General features: G+C 37.5%; 1 protein-coding gene across 1 annotated transcript; it reads right to left on the bottom strand.

Moving 5' to 3' along the window:
• Window positions 1-999: 999 nt before the first annotated feature.
• Window positions 1000-20293, bottom strand: LOC122769525 (nuclear receptor subfamily 5 group A member 2-like). The gene is made up of 7 exons (XM_044026088.1): window positions 19974-20293; window positions 18399-18517; window positions 18106-18247; window positions 16448-17103; window positions 4313-4432; window positions 3247-3394; window positions 1000-1609 (listed from the first exon to the last, which is right to left on the bottom strand). The coding sequence occupies exons 1-7, from the start codon at window positions 19993-19995 to the stop codon at window positions 1356-1358; spliced, it is 1461 nt and encodes a 486-aa protein (XP_043882023.1). The 5' UTR covers window positions 19996-20293; the 3' UTR covers window positions 1000-1355.
• Window positions 20294-21877: the final 1584 nt, after the last annotated feature.

The raw sequence follows: 21877 nt of genomic DNA, 5'->3' as shown, positions 1-21877 counted from the left end.
ACTTTAAAAACTGAAGAATCATCTTGGATGAGAAGTGAAACATCTTCAAGACATCTACAAAGTTCAGTTGGTACTGATTATGTGCATGTTTTAAAAAGGCTGTGTGAGCAGAATCACAAGAAAAAGTGCACAATTGTGCTCTCTGACTGCTATTATTTAAATATGTTTGGGTGATTGCCACTCTGTCCTGAGCTGCGATCATCACATGAACACGCAGAGACTCATTTCATACACAACACATGGCAGGAGGTTATCTTTACTATAGCCTAGGCAGTAGGCAGTTGCTGGTGCTGGTGTAACAATCATTCCACTGAAGCAGTGGTGTCAAACTTAAATGACCTGGGGGCAATGACTGTCTAGTGTGGTCAGGAGGGGGCACGTCAAGTTAAAATAAAACTTAAAAGGTTTTCGGGGAAAAAATAACTGTTCAGAAGGAGTGAGTGATATGAACTTAAAATGATATCCCAGTATTCCATATCCCAATCTCAATAATGATATCATGACAATATTCCACAGAATTCCACAATTAAATAACTTGTTTTGATTTGGAACTACATGGTTCACGATAAAAAATATATTTATGATGAAGAATTCCTCTTTAAATAAGAAACTCAGCCATTATAACTTGATATTGAGTGGCGGACCACATGAAATCAATTTGGGGACCGCGAGTTTGAGCACTGAAGGGACTGGTATGCTCGTATCCCAGTGATTCCCAAAGAGTGGGTTGGAACTCAAACATGGGTTGCAGGAGATTTTTTGGGGGGTCTCCAAATAAATTTGCAGAATGTTCCCAATCTCCTAATATTTTGGTCTATATGCTTTTAATAACACACATAAAAATATGTTTTAATGTATTTACCAAAGATCGCTTTGTTTACTGATTCATTATGATATTCAGGCTGATGTTATGCTATTAGGCTGATGCACATGTCTGCTCATATCATGATTTATATTGTGTTATGATTGGCATCTGTAAAAAGTGGGTCCCCATAGAGAAAGTTTGGGAAACACTCTCACTCTCTATGAAAACACTGATACTGTATGTACATCTGTAGACATGTAAATGAGAGACATGAGCTCAAATGAATGTGTGGTTAGTAGAAATGTACAATGGCAACACATAATGCAGGATGCTGGGTTTACAGGACAGTTCTGTGGGACATAAAATATCAAAAAAAAACTCAAAAGAATATTTCTTCCTCTCCAATTCAAACAAAGATAACCCATTGTCAACCATTTAGATTTTTTACCATATCTCAGTCAAACTTTCCCTCACCAACTCAGTCTCACCTAGACAAACAACACGTCATGATGGTGGGTGGGCTTGACATCCTGCACAGCATGTCCCTCTCTCACACGCATGCTCGTTTGGCATGCAGCATCTCAATGAGCAGGTTGTTGCAGGGCACCTCTCCACTCAGGTGCATGTAGCACAGATAGTCCTCGGCCTGCGTGCTGAGGGAGCGCAGCTCAGGCAGCCTCACCACCAGCTGGCTGAACTTCTCTTGAAACTGAGGGTAGCTGGACAGGGTGTACTCCAGCAGAGCCCCGTTCACCTGCTCCTGGACGCCCTCTACGAACGCCTGGTTCTCCAGCAGCTTCACATCTACACACACACACACATGCAATAAAGTTACATTGTTTCTGTTGACATACACCAAATACAGGCAGAATAATATCAAAAGAAACCCATAGCTAAAATTACACATGGCAGCTCCTTGAAATATTAGATTGGTTTGTCAAAAAGGTCAATTTAATTTAATATGTGAGTTTTAGAGTGTCCTGGTTCCTCCCTGGCCATTTGAAAAACTTAAAGCTTAGCAAATGTTCTGTTTCCATAAAGTAGAAATAAACATTTTTATAGACTGTGCTTTGTGATGCATTTAGGGTTTTTGGAATAGCATTTTCCTTTTTCTGATATCCGATTCAGTGGTTTTGACCATTATTTGACCAATACTGATACTGAGTATCATATCGGAGCATAAGTAGCTATTGAAATCTCCACAGTTGGATCTAACCTTGAGTTAAGATCAGTTTGTTTTTGTAGATTTGTCTGGTTGTACCTCTGAATGGAAACTAGTTAGGCTTAATGTCAGAATGGGGTCAAGCAGACAATATAGTTGCACTCAGGCCGTTCAGAGCAAATATTCAGTATTCAATTTCTCTCAGAGACGGTTTGTTCTAGTATTACATGTTTAGAAAAGGTCTATGTGCAAATATATGAGACAGAAGAAAGAAATCAGTTTGACAGTTGCATTCAGTAATGTTCTAAATGCCAGCTACATACTGTATGTTGTATCTATGCTTCTGTGGTGTGTGGGAGGCTGAGTGTTTGTGTGCATGTGTGAGACAATAGGCAAGCCCTCGGATGGACCGGCATTCAGCATCAGCTGAGCCCATCTTGGCGAATCCATTCAGACAGTAATTAAATGTTTTGAATCAATGTTCTGAATCATCTTTTCAAACTGCTTAAGGGCAATTAAATTACCCCCCAACAAACCTGACTCTAAAGATGAGGTTGAGGGAGAGGGAGAGTGCGAGCAAAGAAGCTGCCAGCAAAGACAGCAAATATTTTCTGCCTATGACAAGTGCTCTCACAATTCAAAAGCTCTTTGTTCCCTGCTCTGCCAGCACTAAACAGCAAACACTTCTGGGAATCTGGGCAAGCTACATCTATGCTCTCTCCATCTGCACAAGCCGCTACATGAATGTTGGTCGCACCATCGAGTGACAGAGCCATCCATTACGCTTCCTTTGAATGCCATTAGTGGACAATGGAGGAGGATGTCTTTGTTAATATTGGCTTTTGTCAACCCTAGAAATTTAATTAAGTGAATTTATTGGAGTGAAAAAGGGCCAGTTTGAAAAATGCTTGTAACCTTATAGATAAATTGCCACTGCGGATAATCTGCAACTGTGACATTTTTTTTCATTAAAATGTCACTGTCGCTATTCAAATGTTTCCAAAAGACAGCATCAATATGCCCCCGCATGCAGCGGCACCACAGACTTGATGGGTTTTTAGCATCCCATACATGTAGAGGCCCCACGCCTTTCAAAGCATATTTTGTTTTTAATTGGTCAGTCAAGGATAGATCAGTCTTACTTAAAATATTACAGAGGCTGTATATGAAATATTAATTATGTTTTCCTTATTTGAATGTTTTAGCCTGACTGACCCTGTGATATGTTTGATACAAGATGGCGGTATTTCTGTGGAGAGTAAACTTAAGGTGAACTCACTAGGGTTGAAGAGGAGGAGGAATTTTAGACACGCTATCTCCCTGCGGTCAACCTGCAGAGCCCGCAACCTCGTCACCAGCTCCTGACCTCTCTGTACCAGACTCGACAGAGTCGCCTCGGCTTGGGACAAGATGGATGACAGCTCGACCTGCAAAACACAGACTCGCGGTTATTTATCATTAACTTTTTTTTTACTGTGTTTACAAGACTTGGGTGTGAACCCTCTCACGTGAAGCACTTCCGTGAAATTCCGTCCCAGTTTGTAAACTTGAAGATTGTTGTTGTGAATTCCTCCCTTCTGTGTTTTTGGTAATGTTGGTAGGTTGAATAAGCTTTTGTGGCTGCATCCTTCTCTATCTGTTGTTTTGTTTTTTGTTTTTTTGTTTTTTTCATGTTTATTTTTTTTTGCACAATGAAGAAAATCTGTCTGCTAAGATATAAGAATGAAAAATATTGTGTTAATTTCACTACAGACTTGACTACTACCACTGCAGAAGAGACTGACTTGACAGCTGTACGGCTAATATATTGAATATCAGCAGAAATCCAATATCAATTGTCCCCAATAATTTGTCCTCAAAATTGGTTTGCAATAATAAAAGGACATTTTACACACACAAAAGCTCAAAATAGCAATAGCATCAACAGAAAGACATAGCTTAATATTGTATAAACAAACTTTTTATACCAAGTACCACCTGAGAAAATATTGAGTTCTCAAAGTAACACCATTAGGTGTAAATAGGCCGAGCAAAGTCAGCAGGAGGCAGATTTATTCCAAATAAGATAATTTGCTCTCTCATCATGGTCAACATGAGGAGAGTTGTAACAGAAGAGGACACAAGGGAGAGGACAAGATGGAGGCAGATGATCTGCTTTGGCAAACCCTAAAGGGAGAAGCCAAAAGAAAAAGAAGAAGAAAGCAACACATGTTCATTCTCTTGAGAGTTTGTCCGCAAACACAAATCACTGAGTATGAACATATTAGTACTGCTATAAATGTGTGTGTGTGTGTGTGTGTGTGTGTGTGTGTGTGTGTGTGTCTGTATTGATGGAGCGTTGTTACCTCCTGGCCGGTCACCAACAGGATACTGTCTTCCTTTCCATGCTGCACTTGTCTGAAAATGTGATCCAGGACCAGAAGTTCTGACCAGCAATTATGAAGTAGTTTCATTTGATCGCCGACCTTCACAGAGAGAGAACACAAGTGAAAACAGATTCATCTTAAAGTCATACTCACATACACGTACATGTCCCCCTCCTCGTTTTGTTGAGGGTTAGGGTTTAACACTGAAAGACAATGTTTTTTCAGAGCAGTTAATAATTGTGATTATTCCTCTCTCACTGTCTCCATCAGCTTCTATTATCTCTTGTGTTATGTTCTATAAGTCTGCTCACTTTAATCATTTTACAATTGTCAATGCATTTTCTTAACCTGTTTTTGTGTTTGGTCATACGATGTTTTATCTTTTCCATTATATAATTGTATCTGTTTTATTTGTATTATTTTATCTTTGTATCTTTTAAATATATTTGCTTGAATCTATCTCCATGTATGAGAAACGTTTTATAAATAAAACTGTCTTGCCTCACAAAGCCGCCCTACTCTCAAACTATTGTAAGATAAGAAGAGAGGAGACAAATGAAGTGATGCTTGGAGGTATGTTTATGTCTGTGTGTGTGTGTGTGTGTTTCCCACATGTGTGTGTGTCCTGTCCTATGTTGTGTATTTATGAGCATCGTCTGGGACCTGTTCACCTCTCCCAATAATGCCCCCCCATCTGCTCTGCTCTGGATGGGGGTGGGGTGGGGGTGTAATATTGTCCGCACAGTGAACCGAAGGACATGCAGCCATCAGTAATTTTCTTTCCGCAGGTGCTAATAGGCACAAACGCATTTGTCTGACACGGAGCTGACAGAATTACTGTGCGTCTGAATGAAACTATATATCAGTGCATGAGGAGAGTGTTCCAGTGTTGGTGACCACACAAAGACACATACACAGTGAGAGAGACTTGGTAGGGTTTGGATTTGCAGTGATAAAGGAAGGGGTATGGAGTAAGAGGTCTCAGCGACCTCCTTCACTTCCTCTTCAGCAGGAGTCGGACACTCAGCTGCTGCCAGAGAATTTTAGACCTCACTGTTCCTGCCCGTCTGTGTCATTAGCAGAGTATATGGAAGTGGGTTGACCAAGTGTCACACAGTGTCAGGTTATATACTACACGTCGTGGTAATGATTTACCCACGAGAGCCACATTGTATCTCACAGCTGTGACTTACAGATCAGTGGGATTAAAAAAGCAGGCATCATTTTCCTGCTTCAGAGATGAAACAGCAGCTGTTGACAGCACTGGAGGAGGAAGGAAGGAAGGGGCATGTTCATTCAACATGTCTGCTGTTGTTGCAAACGTGGAATGGCTAGAGCACAGAGGAAAAAAGTAAGGGTTAGATTGTAGTGGTCAGTGTATATGTATACAGTGTATATCACTGCCCCAAATTATTCTTTGTACTTTTCCATGATTTTTGAGAAAACGTTTAGTTGGACAAAATAAGCAATTTTTAATTTTAGTCTTGTTGTTGCACTGGGTTAGGGTTAGGGTTGTTGGCACTGGTATTTTGCCATCGGGATTATAAATTCCACTGAGTTGATTTGAATAAAATGTTCAACAACTACTTATCCTGCAACATACTTTATATTCACACAATCTATTTATTATTCAGTTACTGTATATTTATTGTCAACGTAAATGTCACTTAATACCTACAGTATGTCATGTTTATATTTCCTGTTTTATCTGCTGCTAATGTGTTTTCTTAATCTTATTCCTTCTGTTCTTCATTCATTCATTCATAAGTGTCATTTTAATTCAGAAGGAGCACATGTAACGCACACAATTTCTCCATGGGGAATAATAAAGTATTCTGATTTGGTATGAATATTTGCTTAAAGACGTACAAAGAAGTTACATTTGATCATGATAATACCTTTGCAGACCTAAAAACACTGACTTCATTAGAGCCAGGAAAAGCCATTTTAATCCATTTATACACTCAGCATGCTTCCTCATTTGGATAATTGACAGTTTTACATGTTTTATATGAAGTGGTGTCTGTGTTTATAGTGTTGTCAGAGGGATGATCATGTTAATGCAGACACAACAGTGTCAAGCAGCAGTAGATGTTGTTAAACAGCACATGAAACAGCTGCAGTCGGTCACTGTGAACTGCTGAAAACATCCTGACACTAAAACTCACCACATGGGATCAGTGGGAAACGTATAGACTTGCTTTTGGCCAGGGTTGTCAAACAATGTCAGAGGGGGCCGGAATTAAAAACTGTGTCCAAGTCAAGGGCCAAATGAGGTCAAATAATATATAATTCAGAACAAATCAAGCTTGTCCTCTGCTGTATTTAAGTAGAACACTAGTCACATGTATCTAGGCCAATAATTTGCTGTACTCAATGATTTTAACTCGATGTACAAAGCTACAAGAGCAGAAAAATAAATCAGGGGCTGAGCCTACTTATAACCCTCTGGTTCCGGCTCTATGTTTTCAAAGTCCACATTTCTTATGTTTAATTCTTTAACGGGCGAGGTAACTTGATAAGCGAGTCAGTGGAGGAGGAGGACAGACAACATATTATCTCGTGGGCCGAATGCACTTGCATTGCGGCCCGGATGTGGACCACGGGCCCTTGAATTTGACACATGTGCTACTGTATAGGCAAACAAAGACGTGTGTTGCACCTCTTCAACAAACCTGTTATGCTCCCACTTCCGAAAAAACTGTCTCCAAAAATGAAAGATGTGGTCTCACTGGACACTTTAAAAGTTTTTTAAATGACTTGGAGGCAAAAACATCTGGTTTCTTTGATACATCATTTTATTGAATTAGGCTATGAGACACAGAGGTTGTGTGTTGCTTGTTTTTATGAATACCTCGAGAGTGACTGCCTTTAATTTGGTTAATGTGCTCATACAATGAGATTAAAGATTTCTGATTCTGATTTTGAAACAAATATTTTACAGCCCAGAGGATGGATCAAAGACACTTAATTTCAGTGATTCGGGATTATGGCCAACTAAAATGACAGACACTGATAGAGTGAACCTCGTAAGTGTGATGGCAAAACAAACACATTTCTCAGAGCAGATGCAGAGGCCAAATTTACCCATGTATTTGACATATTCCCAAAATGGATGGGACAAAATCGATAGAGACTGGATAATATATAGCAGATCAAAAAAGGCCTTATGAGAGAAGGAAGGAGGAAAAATCAAAAATCTAAAACACAAAGGAGCAGAGTGGAGGAGGAAACAGAATAGAGTAAATGGTAAATATTAATTTATTTCTTAATAGACTGAGAATGCCACAGACTGTCAGCTGGCCTGTTACTGAGTACCAAAACACTTATAAGCCATAGGGAGTGAGGACATTTTAGCTGGTCCTCACATTCTGTCATCCGTTAAAAGGCATGTTGAAGGTTATGACTCGAGGGTTAGGGTTAGAAATAGATTTAGGTTAAGGTTTATTTGTGATAGTTATGGATGTAAAGGTAAGGGGCTCGGGAATTCATATTGTCTATTATGAGTGTTCTTTCTACAAAGTGTGTGATGTAAATGTGTGTGTGTGTAAGTCCCTAGAAAAGATTAAATGTAATGGATTCAGTGTGGCCATGTGAATATGATCTCTTGCTGATTTTGTGAACATTTCGAGTAATTTAGTCATTAATTAAAATTGAGTAATTTAACACTAAAATGAACACATTTCTTCAGAACCTTTCGAATCCTGTCATTGATACTAATACTGCCGGACAACTGGACTCCCCACTCTTCCTTGAAGAAGTTGTAAATGCAATTAAAGCTATGCAGTCTAGCAAATCCCCAGGCCCTGACGGGTTGTTTGCAGTGAAAATTGAAATTTGGATTAGGTGATAAATGTATTTCTTGGATTTGCCTTCTTTATCAGTCCCCTAAAGCCAGTGTCCATACTAACGATGTTTATTCTGATTATTTTGCCCTTGAACGTGGAAGTCGCCAAGGTTGTCCTTTGTCACCTTTGCTCTTTGCCATCGCTATAGAGCCTCTGTCTATTACATTAAGGTCTTCCCCCTTATTCAAAGGAATCACCCATAATGGAATTGAATATAAATTAGCATTATATGCGGATGATTTGTTATTTTATATAACTAATCCTACACGTTCTATCCCTGCTGTTTTAGGTATTCTGGAGAACTTCAGCACCTTTTCAGGTTATAAATTAAATTTGGGGAAAAGTGAGTGTTTTCCCATTAATACTGCAGCTTGTCATCATCAACATTCAGATTTACCTTTTCAATTTTGTCCATCAGGGTTTAAATACTTAAGTATTAACGTGACTTGTTCTTTACCTACCCTTGCATCTGCTAATTTCACTCCCCTTATCTCAAAGATTACGTCCGATATTCAGAGATGGAGTAACCTCCCCCTTTCATTAATTGGCTAAATTAATGTTGTTAAAATTAATATTTTACCAAAATTAAAATTTTTATTCCAGTCAATTCCTCTTTTTCTGCCAAAATATTTTTTGACTCATTGGACAAGATAATTTGTTCTTTTATTTGGGGTGGGAAATATCCTAGGATTCGTAAAACTTTACGGCAGAGATGCAGACTTAGTGGAGGACTTGCATTACCTAATTTTCTAACTAACTTCTTACTATTAGGCTGCTCACATCCATAAACTCTGCTACTGGTTAACATCTCCTGAATCCTCTTGGTGTAATTTGGAACTATCATCCCATAGAGGATCTTCTATTCCTGCTCTACTTTATTCCTCTTTACCTACAAAACCCTCTCTATATACTGATAATCAGGTGGTTCTTAACACACTCAAGATCTGGTATCAATTTTATGGCATTTTAAATTTGTAGCTGCATCTTCCTTGGGTTCTTTAAATAACAACCATTTGTTTCCTCCATCACTTTCGGACTTGACATTTTCTGTGTAACGGTATTACACAATTCAACCATTTGTATGTAGATGGTGTTTTTGATAGTTTTTCCAATTTGTCATCTCGCTATGCCCTCCCTGTTACTCACCTGTTTCCCTAATTTCCCCTCTTTACCTCCAGAACAGCGATGAGAAACCATGCTATCATTTGTCCCTCATCAAAGAGCAATAATTTCAAAGTTGTACAATATTATCTTGGGTTTTGGCAACCACTCAAATGCTAAACTTAAGTGTACATGGGAAGAGGAACTGGGAATACAAATACGGGAGAGGTCCTGGGAACAGGCCATAGCGAGGATACAATCTACCACCTCTTGTGCTCGTCTTGGACTTATCTAATTTAAGGTCTTATTTAGGGTGCATTTCTCTAAGTCTAGAATATCTAAACTGTATCCGGAAGTGGAAGCTAAATGTGGTGAATGCCACGGTTCTCCTTGTCATTTTAACCACCTGATTTTTCTTTCTCCTAATCTGGAAGGTTTCTGGGCGGATTATTTTACAACTATGTCCACTGTTCTTGGGGTACATTCCAACCTTGTCCTTTGATTGCTATATTTGGGATTCCTGACCCCTCACTTGCACTTAACTCTACACAAAAGGACATAATAGCTTTCACATCCTTACTAGCCAGACATTCCTTATTGTTGCATTAGAAGTCTGCTAAATATCCTTCTATCGCTCGGTGGCTGAAAGACATCATGTTTTTTTTTTTTTAAAAACTTGAGAAAATTAAATTTACGATGGGGAATGTACAGTCAAATTTTTCCATGGCAACCTTTTATTTCTTATTTCACTAATTTAGAGGTACTACCCGAATGAATGTGTGCCTGTTATTGTTGTACCTTTCATATTGCTTAAATTACTATTAATATGTGTGTTGGTCGTGTTGAGCTGGGGTGGGGCGTGGGTGGAGGGTTGTTCATTGTTTGTTATACTGTATTCTGTATTTTAATTTAGTTATTTTCTCTTACATGCTTGTCAGTGTTCAGTGTTTTTGTTTTTTTGTTATTTTCATTTTTGGATGTGTATATGTGACTGTGTCCATATGCATATGTTTTTTTAAAAAAAGGAAAAGGTAATTGTAGTTCTTTGATTCTTTGAAGTATAATACGGTATCTTTTTCAATAAAAATATTTGGAAAAAAAAAACATTGCGTAATTTCCAAGTGTATTAAAAGTGCATTCTTTTGAAAACTGTTTCTTCAAATGTGTCTCAGATCGTGCATCTCTGTTTCATGGCGCTGAGTGAATATGTTCCATTTAATTTGAGTGGAACTCTTCACAATCTTCTTGGACATGCTACTTGAAGATTTAATGACGGTATCCACTGAGCTGTCTCTAGTAGCAGCACATTTATGATGTCTGTTGTGTGCCAACAGCTTACACATCCAGCAGATGAATGGAAGGTCAAACATGAGGCACGACAAAGGGCCACCTCTGGGAGAGACTGCAGCAATCAATAGCTTCCATTCTGCACACTATTTAATAACAATGTAGACAAGCTCAGTGCAGAGCTGCAGTGGAGAGAAAGAATTGACATTCCCCCGTTATCGTCTGCATGGAATGTCATAATCCAGCCCAGGGAAAAGGCTCTTTCAGCAGGGAGGCTTTCTTGGCAAAAATATGCTCAGCTTTGTTCTCACTGTGCATGTTAGCCATCCACTGTAGGTAAAATTGCAGCTGGCAGCAGAAATACAGAAACATCAGGTGTATAAAACGTGTAAAACTTTAAAACTAAATGCTAATTGCTTTCTTAGTCTGTTTCCTTGTCTCTGTATATTTGATGCAAGAAGTAATGAGATGAGAGATGAGATGAGATTCAACTTTATTGTCATTAATCAAATAAGTTGTGGGTAAGGAAATGAGGTTTGCGTGTCACCAGAAGTGCAACAAGCAGAAAGTGCAAGAAGGATTAATGGGATGCTCTTAGTATAAATATGAGTATAAATATAAACGAGTGCTATAAATATATCGTAGAGATTATTATATACAGTGTCATTTGCATACAATAATTATGCAAATTAAAATTTTGAATTGCTCAATCCCTGAGGGTTTTTAGATATTTATTTCCTGTCTTCACAAATAAAATTCTCTCTAAGAAAGCACTCAGGGAGAACAAATCTTCTAAAAGTCTGCAGTTTGCAAAATCAAATCATTTTGTAACCTACACATCCAGTTTGATCACAGTCTGTGATGAATGTGTTGGCAGTATAGTGTGGGGGTTTTATGTTTGTACATCCTGTGCTCGAAAAAGAAATTCCATTATATTCTTTTGCAGAAATGATTCATATGTTTTATGTCGATTTTGTATACATAAGTGACATCATTTTCAATTATTTAAGCTCATTCATGTATTGGGTATTTATTTATTTATGTATTTATTTATTCATTTTACTTTTAATTATTTATTTGAGCATTGTGTATTTGATTAGATCATTTACCACATACTTTTAATTCTCTAACTGCCTATTATTTCCTCTAGTGCTTCTTCATCTGCAGACTGGTGAGACAGCGTTTCCTCAGCTCCTGTCTTAGTTGTATCTGAATTTGCTTTATCACGGTACAGCACTTCCGTCATCTATGTAGTTTTCAAATTTGATTTATAAATCAAGTGGATTGGATTTTGATTCAGAAAATATGTCCCCTACGAAACTTGGTTAGGAATTCAGTTTAGTTGTGTGTCAAAATAATTTATGGGGTACAAGGTTAATTTTCACCATCATTTCTATTCACTTCCATTTCTCACAAACACAAACTCGTCTTTTAATGGAATCAAATAACTCACAGTGACATCATTGATGAAGTGAACCTGAAAATATGTTTACATTATGACAAAGTCACAAAATGTTGCTGTTAATGGTTTCTCTGTCAGACAATTTGTAATTGTATTTGAGTTGAAGCCACATTATGAGGAAACTTTAAATCGACTTCATATATCAGATATAGCCTTTACAACACAGTGTCAGCTCACAGCAATGACAGCATGATTCAACTTTCATATGTGATTTTGTGTTGGTACTTGCAGCAATCAGACATATAGGGGGCCATTGTGATCCTAATTTAACAGAGAAGTTAGCCTATGTTATATCTGACCTTCTCTGCCAACTTGGACTACGTTTTAATAAAAAAAATAAAAAAAAAAGGAATGTGGCAGAATCAGTTTAAAGTGAAGAGTTTTGAATTGTTGTATGACTGAGATGCAAAGGCAGGCTATCACTGAAAACATGGCTGCTGATGGGGACACAGTCAAAAACATATTTCAGCCACACCTAATAAAATCACTCTGCAATAGTCTCTGTAGAATCATATTTTTAATATCTTAAAAATATTAATTATACTATTATAAAGCTTTTTTTGTGCATCAGACTGCATTTTCTGACTGGAATCTACAGTTAGTGAAACTCTTTCTCCACACCAGAGTTGTTTATCCGTCAGTAAATTCAAATGTGATATTAAACTATCTTAATCTCATTAATCTTGCAAGACTAACACTGATGCTGCAGTGGAAACCCATTTTCAGACTTTACCCAGCAACAGCAAATACTATTTTTTGATTGGCTGATCTATGTGAAATAGTCGCAAATGATGACTAGTTGCTGTTTGTTACTTATTGTAAATGTATGTGCTGGTTAATATGTCATTTATTTCCATTTTCGGAATTCTACTGTTTCTCAGGGACTGGACAGCGGCTCACGTTTATTTAGTGACATGTATTTTGTTAAATACAGGTAATGGAATTTATGAAGTGTTCTACCTCGGTACTAAAGGTAGCACTGAATGTCACATGATCAGTGTGCTGGTCATGTTAAATAAAAAGTACATTAAAGTAACAGCTTTGCGTTCTGTTGTTAATGTAAACACACAAGTGCCAGTTGTGAGGAATCTTTGTATAATTAACAGTATTAATTCTCCAACCAACTGAGAGTGGTATTGTAACTGAAATCAAATCGGAATTGAATTGAATTGAATTGAATTGAATTATGAATCGAATCGAATTGAGACCTTGTGAATGAAACTGTTTCAGGAAATGGGTAGCGATACCCAGCCGTATAAATTAACTTCAGTGTGGTTTTAAGATAATTAAAGATGCGCTCCCCTCTCCTCTATAGGTAATGGAGAGAAAGTTTTGAACTAAGTATCCTTTTCACTGAGGCTGATAACTTGTTATTGCTGGATGCAACAGCATGCTGTCACAACAATGTGGCCTTTGTTTGTGTGAAAGCGATGGAAGAAAAGTAACTAATGAAAATATGAATCCTTTAAGGAGTCCTAGCTGATGTTCTCACATAAAGAATGCACTTGTCATTTTTAGCCCTTTGGTGAGAGCAGACGACTCTTCAGTTCAGGGGCCAAAGGTCATTGGTTTGCCTTCCCCCTGTTGTTGTTTAAATGTAATGATTTTCATAACATTAAGCAACAAAGTCAACTGATCATTCATACACACAGTGCATGACAACACATTGGATCAACAACTGGTTTATGCTGTTTAAAATTGTTGATTTTCTCTATAGACTATTTTCTCTTTGATGCTGGGGAGAAGGAGTGGTTTAGAAAAGGCTGAATATACTCAGGCTGAGCGATGGCTTATATGTAATGTCTGGATATTTTTAGGCATATATTTATATACCAGATAATATCTACTGTTGAATATCTGTATTACATGCTTAAAATACTGTCATTACCTTTCACTTCAGATAATACCTGCTTTATTACTTTGGCTTTTTAATGTTAAATGAAGGATATTTACATTTGTTAGAAACAATGAAATTAACTAGAAATGTGGTCAAATTCAAAACACAGGTAGTTAGTTAAGATTTTTTAAGTGACTTTCTGTTTAATATAATTTTGCCGATCCCATGTATTTTTTAATGGATATGTATAATATTTATTGTACTTCAGAAAGGTATTCAATATAATAAATATGATGATTACCAGTGCAACAGCCTTTTAAACCAGGAAAAGTCTTCACAGATCGCAATATGATGATATCCAAAAAAAAGAGCATATCTTGTCTCATAGAGCCCAAGTGTTAAGGAAATGACTTAGTATTACAGTGACCTTCAGGATGATATGCCATATTTGTATTTGTCCATTATATTTAGATATTTTTCATTCAAAAATCTACATAAATTAAATGATGAAGGTTAATTTAACATATCAGCAATAGATATAATAAACTCAAGCATTCTTATTTTCAAACAGACCATGTTTTGTGTCTGTGTTTTTCTATGTGTATCTCTGTGAGGACCCAAGAAACAACAACACAACAACACAATAACAACATATAAACCAGAGGGAGTGAAGACATTTTGGAAAATTAAGACTTTTTGTCTGGACTTTTTGGAGGGTTAAGACCTGGTTTTAGGGTTTGGGTTAGAACTGGGTTAGGGTTAGGTTTAGGTTAAGCGTTAGGCATTTAGTTGTGACGGTTAAAGTTAAGGTTAAGGTGCTAGAGGGTTAGGGTTATGCATTATATCTATGAGTGTCCTCATTACGAATGCTGCACAGGAACGTGTGTGTGTGTGTGTGTTAACGTGGGCAGGTTCAGATGTATTCTCTGTGATGTGTGAACACTGAGTGTATGAGTCAACTATTTAAAATGCCTTTTTTCCCCCACCTTAACTGCCACTGAAAACTCTGTGAGCTCTATTATCCCAGATCTGAAAACAAGCCAGCTCATCTTAAAAAGCACATTTTCAAAACGTTATATAATTCCATTTATTTTTAGCACCCTAACACGTTACTTGCAAATGAAAAACAGAAAAAAGTGCATTGACAAAAGGAGAGGAGAGCGAGGTGACATGTCCTTGCCAAAGCTTGAATCAATGGGAGAGCCACAATATCTTCAAAATAGCAGAACATGATGTTCAAAATCAGAAATCTATCCAGTAAGTTATTATTTATGATGATTTCAGTATTCTTGCATGGGTAAATGTGTTATATTGTTTCCATATGTTGTTTATTAGAAGATGTGACTAAAAAAAAATGGAAGACGTGTTTATTCTCTGTTGTTTCTCTTTGGGCTTTGTGCTATTTCTGATATTTCAGATTTCTGTTTTAATTTGTGAATCTTTCCCTAAAAACATTAGGAGATGACATTATCATTCACAAAAAGCAGAAACACTGAATGCGGTGTTCAGGTCTCCGGAGCTTTGTGTTCTGAGCCAGCTCATTTATTCAAATATGACTTATTAATGAGTAAAATCAGAGGGATTGATGTTGACGGCAATGACATCGGGGAAAAAGAAGCACGTTGCAGCAGGCTCTCATTTCTTTCTTTGCAACATTCATTCAATTCATTCATTTCATGTCATTACTTCTTTCAGTGAAGTGCAGCAAAAGAAAAAAATGATTACTGAATATAGTGAGTTGCTGTGTTGGCACATGAACATTCAGAGACATGGATTTTATACAATGTAATATAAAAAATATAGTGATATTTTAGAATATGTATAAAAGATGGACAAATAAATATATATGTATATACATATATATGTATATACATATATATATATATATATATATATATATATATATATATATATATATGGAGAGAGAGAGAGAGAGAGAGAGAGTTAGCCTATATAGAGTATAGATATAAATATTACGCTTGGTCTTCATAACCCACACAAAACTGTAATCTATGGCAATCACTATGTCCTTAAACTGTGCCAAATCCTATTTTACAGCTAACTATGATACATCAAAAATGCTCATTGTCTGAATATATGAAAGGTTTACTAAATGAGAGTGAAAATTAGAGATTTAAAAAAGAAAACATTGAATAAAAAAAATAATTTCAATGAATATCCAATATAAAAAGAGAAGGCTGAACACTCCCAATGAAAAGTTGCAGCAGTTTGTTTGTTAGATGAAGATATCAATAATAGTAATAGTAGTATTATTATTATAATAACAATAATAATAATAATAGTATGTATGTAATAATAATCAAACAAATATCACATTAGCAACGTTTTCCTAAGATCTAATAGTACATAAATCGTTTTATAGTTTAGTATATTATAGTATAATAGTTTTTTTTTCTACTTTTTTTTCATTTAGAGATTACATTTGGTGAACATTTGTCGGGGGCGACATGCTGATGCCTTATACTCTTGATGTGAGTATAATAAATGAGTATCCCTGTCTGTCCGTCTGTGTGTGTGTGTGTGCGCGCGCGCGCGATAAAGACCTTGCTATTACTCACCCTGAGCTCCTTGAAGAAGATGCAGCTGCGAGCCCACTCCACTATGGAGAAGAGAGTCTGGTCCGCCATGCGACACATGAGGCTGAAGGTGCTGGGCTTGTCCAGTCGGGCCCGGCCGCCCTGCTCCTGCTGCAGGTGCGCAACAATCTTGTTCTGCACCGCGAGTTCGTCCGGGTCACAGCGCAGCAGCTCCAGCACGAGCGGCGGCAGGTTGGGCGGCTGCGGTGAGGTGGACGGGTACATGTCTGGATAGGGGTATCCTGTGAGGGACTCGGGGGAGCTGGTGTAGTCAGGACACTCAGCTTTAATGGCCCTGCTGGGGAAGGCTGTGTACTGGTACTGTGTGGTGAGGGGCACATGGGACTGCATGGCCATACCCAGGGAGGGGGGTCCATACAGGTTGGCTTCGTAGTCTGTAGGGGTGAGGGAACTCGGGGTGGAGGGGAGCAGACTTTTGGAGATGGCGGGCAGGGTGTGCAGAGTGCCGGTGAAGCTGTAGTCAGCCTGCAGCGGTGAGGCCGGCGGGGCAGCGGCGCTCTCCAGCTTGAAGCCGTTGGATCGTATCAAAGCCTTCTTCTGTTGCTTCAAGGCCCTGTCTCTCTTGTACATGGGGCCAAATTTATTCCTTCCCCCACGCATGCGGTCTGCTCGCACCGCTGTCACACAGAGGACAAGAGGTAAAGAACAGATTTGCACGCCATGAATTTCCCATACACAACCAGACATCCAACATTTTGTCACAATGTTACATGTTTTCCCAACGAAATCCAAACTATCCCTGAACACTTGTTGAGTCATATTTTTTTAGCTTGCCTTTTTAAGGCTTGAGAAGAATCCACAGCGTGCGCAACTCCACTCCTTCTTGTAGCCTAAATAGAGCTTTTGATTTAAAACAGGGGAGGCTCCGGGGTTTTATCAGTAAGTCAAGAATGTGTCCTCTCTCTGCTACGGAAGCAGGTGTTTTCCTGCATTGCTGTCTGGGAATTAATCCCACCATCCCATGTGTATGGAAACAGCATGAGAGCCATGCACAAGGCCACAAATCAAGAAATGTTGAGACTTTTTTTTTTGTTTTTTACTACAGTAATCATGTAGATATATTGATTAAAATATAAAAATAGCTGCTCTTTTATTCTCTAGTGTGCTGTTGTCTGTGAATAAGGACTGAAGACATGAGGAGAAAGCTCAAGAAATGTCATTGTACTTAGTATAATGATAGTAAAGATTATTCTGATTATGCATATAAACTGCATGTTGGTATTAGAGTATAGATTCCACACTTAGTGCACATGTGTACATGTGTTCCAAGTTTGAAAAACCAAAGACATTAAACTGATTTATTAGTTTACAGCAAATGCAACATCTGCGGTTGTTATATTATTTGTCATTTTTCAATTAAATGTCACCTCACTTTGAATATGAACGTGCAACAAGAAAAAGGCTCAAAAAACAACAAGAGTGACATAGGTTTGGTGTAAATAAAAACTATAATTAATTGAATTTATAGTTACATTTCTATCAATAATAGTCAAGCATAGGTTGCAGAGGCGATTTTGCTCAGGGCCTCCATAAAGGCTTGAGACAGCACTGTAATATTCTGAAAAAATGAACCCATGAGGGCAAATTGTTGAAGTACTGGTCCATGCAGCCATGTTTACCTTCTAGCCTCATCCCGACATTGAGGCATTTCTGGAAGCGACAGAATGGACACCTCTTCCTCTGGGTCTTGTCTATTTTACACTCTTGGTTTTCTGCACACGTGTACCTCTTGTTGTTCTGCACTGTTCTCTTGAAGAAGCCCTGGAAACACACGAGTCACACATCAGAGGCTCAGAAGAGTTTATAATAATATGAATCATTGTATTTTTTCTATTTGGAACAATCATTAGTAGATAGCGGGGTGGGACTGTCTGTGTTTGACTGTTGAGTGGAAATTCACGTGTCATTATACCTTGCAGCTCTCGCAGGTGAGCAGACCGTAGTGGTATCCAGACACTTTGTCTCCACACACAGGACACAGTTCTTCCAGGTCCTCATCATATGTGTATTCCATCACCTTCAGCGTCACACCTTAACACACACGCCACACACACACACAAAGCATAAATCACATGCCATATATTGTGAGTTATTAAATTTGGGTGTGATTGAAGTATTTCTTTCTTATTCTTCTCGCTATTTGATTGTATTCCTGATTTTTTTTTTATTATATTTACTGCGATGCAATGTATTATGGCATTAGTGTAAATTATACAAATAATTTAATGTTTTATAATTCAAATGAACGACTATGTCTAAATTGTTTTTTTTTCAGTGCTCAACCACAAGCAAATATGCACAAAAATCGAATGAATATTTATAATATATGTATATAGCAATGCTACAACAACAACAATAATGTATGTAGTCATTCTAATTTAACTGTCCCTGATTCGAAACTGTCCCTGTACATTTAAACGTTTTTCTTTTTTTTTATAAATTCAGAGGATGAATGTATGTATAAAAATATAATATGGCCTCATAGATTACATGGTAATAACACTCGTGAATTACATTTCACTATATGATCATATTTAAAAAAAAAAGAAAAAGAAGAGGTAATCAATATCATTAATTTATAAAAGTTTATTAAAAGAAATGTGAAATTTAAGTTAAATTCAAAAGCCTATTTTAACTACGTGGATCTGCCTGTAACAGCCTTAAGGAATGTTTCTGTGTGCGTGCTTTATTCATGAAAGGGGACAATTTAATAACATAATAATAATAGTTTTAGAAATACACACGAGATATGTGACGATTTGATATGACACGACATACAATGCTAATGTATATATGCGCCGTAGGCAGAAAAAAACCTATTTAAATACCTTTACTTATATTTTTAATACCATGTTCTTTAAGTCCCCATGTTTATTTTATTTTTCATGACATATTTATATATGAATCGATGTCGATCACAGTTCGGCGCAAATCAAAGATTTACACGCGCTTGTTCCACGGGCCCTCGCAGCGGAGAATGAACAAGTGATGCCGCGCGCACGATTTACAAAACAGCTGTGCATGAAAACATAAAAAGAAAACAAATCTATTACAACAATTAATGCGCGCCCGTGTTTTTCGTTTTTTTTTCTTTTTTCTTAACATTCCTAAATAATAAAACCGTTTATTATTATTTGTATTCTACAGTATTCAAAACACCATATAGGCTAGAAATGATATTAAGTTATAAGTAAAAAATTAAAATACTCGATATGGCGCTACTTTTTATCGTTTAAAATAAAGCAAATAATTCGAGATTCTTGTGTCATTTGATTTGTTTTAATTATTCTTCAAAATGCCTGTAGTTGAGTTGTTGATTCACAAAACTGTCATTCAGTTTCATTTCAAATCAGAAAATAACATTATTATCTTGATTTTAAGACTTTTTAAAGATCTGCGGGTGCCTTACATATATAAATGCTTTAAAGAGCTGTATACTACAGTGTAGAGAGCATAGAGAGCAGTAGATGAAGATGCACACACTTACCGTGAGCCTTGTCCCCCAACATCTGACCAGCAGTGCAACGCACTCACTGACAGCAGTGTGATGAGGAGAGCGGGGAGCAGGTGGAGGTGGTGGTGGTGTTGGAGGTACTGCTGCTGCTGCTGCTGCTGCTGCTGCTGCTGCCGCAGCCTCGCATGAACTGCCCAGGTGATGGAAATAAAACACTCCAATCCTGGACAGACACTGTGTGTGAACACTGAGGAGATCCGAGTGAAACTCCTTCAGTCCGCTCTCCCTTTACGGTTTATCTCTTATCACTAAAGTTAAGCGGCTGCGCTGCCATTGGTGGAGGCCGAGTGACGTGGCCGCTTCCTCTGTTGAAAAATGCTTGTACTGAAGAGGAGCAGTGAGCGGTGTGTGATGGAGGTCTCTCTCTCGCTCGCTCTCCCCCCCTCTCTCTCTCCCTCTCTCTCTTTCTCTTTCTCTCTCTCGGTTTTTTTGCAGAATTTTCCAGCCTTTAGTACAGAGTTTATGAATATATGTTTGTAATAACAGGCCTAAAATTAATTTATATTGAATTTAGGAAACATCTCTTGGAAATGATTGCATTTCAAAATGAATCAAACTCAGTAGATGTAATAAACAAAAAGTTATTTAATTGTTAATTTAGTTTAAATTAATCCAGACTACCAAATGTACATTAGACTAGACAAATGATGGATTTGTTTAGTGACAGTGGTTCCCAAATACTGGGTCGAGGCCCACAGATGGGTCACAATATTCTCAACCTTTTATTAAAGATTTTATTAGTCTATGTTTAAATAACAGGCATAAAATGAAATTGAAATTAATTTAGCAAAACGTTTCTGGGAAATTACTTACCAATTCAAAACGAATCAAACTCTCTACATATTCCTCTCTACTACAGCAACAATTACAATTACATACACATCACTTTAATTATGCAATGGGTGATGGCGTCTTTGAACGACTTCTAGTGATTTTTAGAACAGCCAATAGCTATTTTCCTTACTGAGGAGTCAGGATTGTGACACAACCAACATAATTGCTCAATACACAGTTATAATGCACACAATCACTGCCAGCTGGTGAGAAATAGTATGTTACACCTCAAATCAAACATAACTTAAAACACAAACCAGAGTTAAGGTGTGCACACGAGTTTAGCTAACACAGTCAAATACAAAACACTTTAGCTAGTTAGCATGATAACGTCCAGTTATTTAGAGTGTGCAAGCTGATCGGACAAATGCTATCAATTGCATATAAACACATCTGAAATATGATGAACAAATGAAGTTCATTCATGTTGTTTTCATATAGCTAATATATATAATGTTTTAAAGTTTATAAAGTATTTTATTTTTTTAACAGCAAACAATAGCAAAAAAAATTACCGATTTCTGTTCATGTAACACATCACAAAAGTATTCCTTTTCACCACACCACTTCATCCATTCATCTTCTACCACTGTATCCTCCACATGATGGTTGTGGGGGTGCTGTGCCGATCTCAGTCAATTTAGAGGGTCCAATTTTACCCTTATCCCTAATCCCCATATTGCATGTTTTTTGACTGGAGAAAACCAACACACACACACACACACACACACACACACGGGGAAAAACATGCAAACTCCATGCAGAAAGGTAATTTGTTCTGACCAGGTCAGAGACCCGGGTCTTAACCCAGGTACTAACCACTACACCAACCGTGTGAATTAAATTTTCACCATGACTGAGCAAACGTTTGTGAGTTTTCTAACATTACCCAGACAGAGGGCAAAGTGGGAGGGGTTTGACCATCTCCTGAGGACAATATGTGCACATCAGATTATGTATATATAACTATTTATAAGTTATTTATTTATTATTAGTTACAATTATCGGAAATAAATAGTATAGTAATTTGGTGTTCATTCCAG

Source organism: Solea senegalensis, linkage group LG5 (assembly GCF_019176455.1).
Source record: "Solea senegalensis isolate Sse05_10M linkage group LG5, IFAPA_SoseM_1, whole genome shotgun sequence".
Taxonomy (NCBI): Eukaryota; Metazoa; Chordata; class Actinopteri; order Pleuronectiformes; family Soleidae; genus Solea; species Solea senegalensis.
This window is presented reverse-complemented; position numbering and strand designations above follow the sequence as displayed.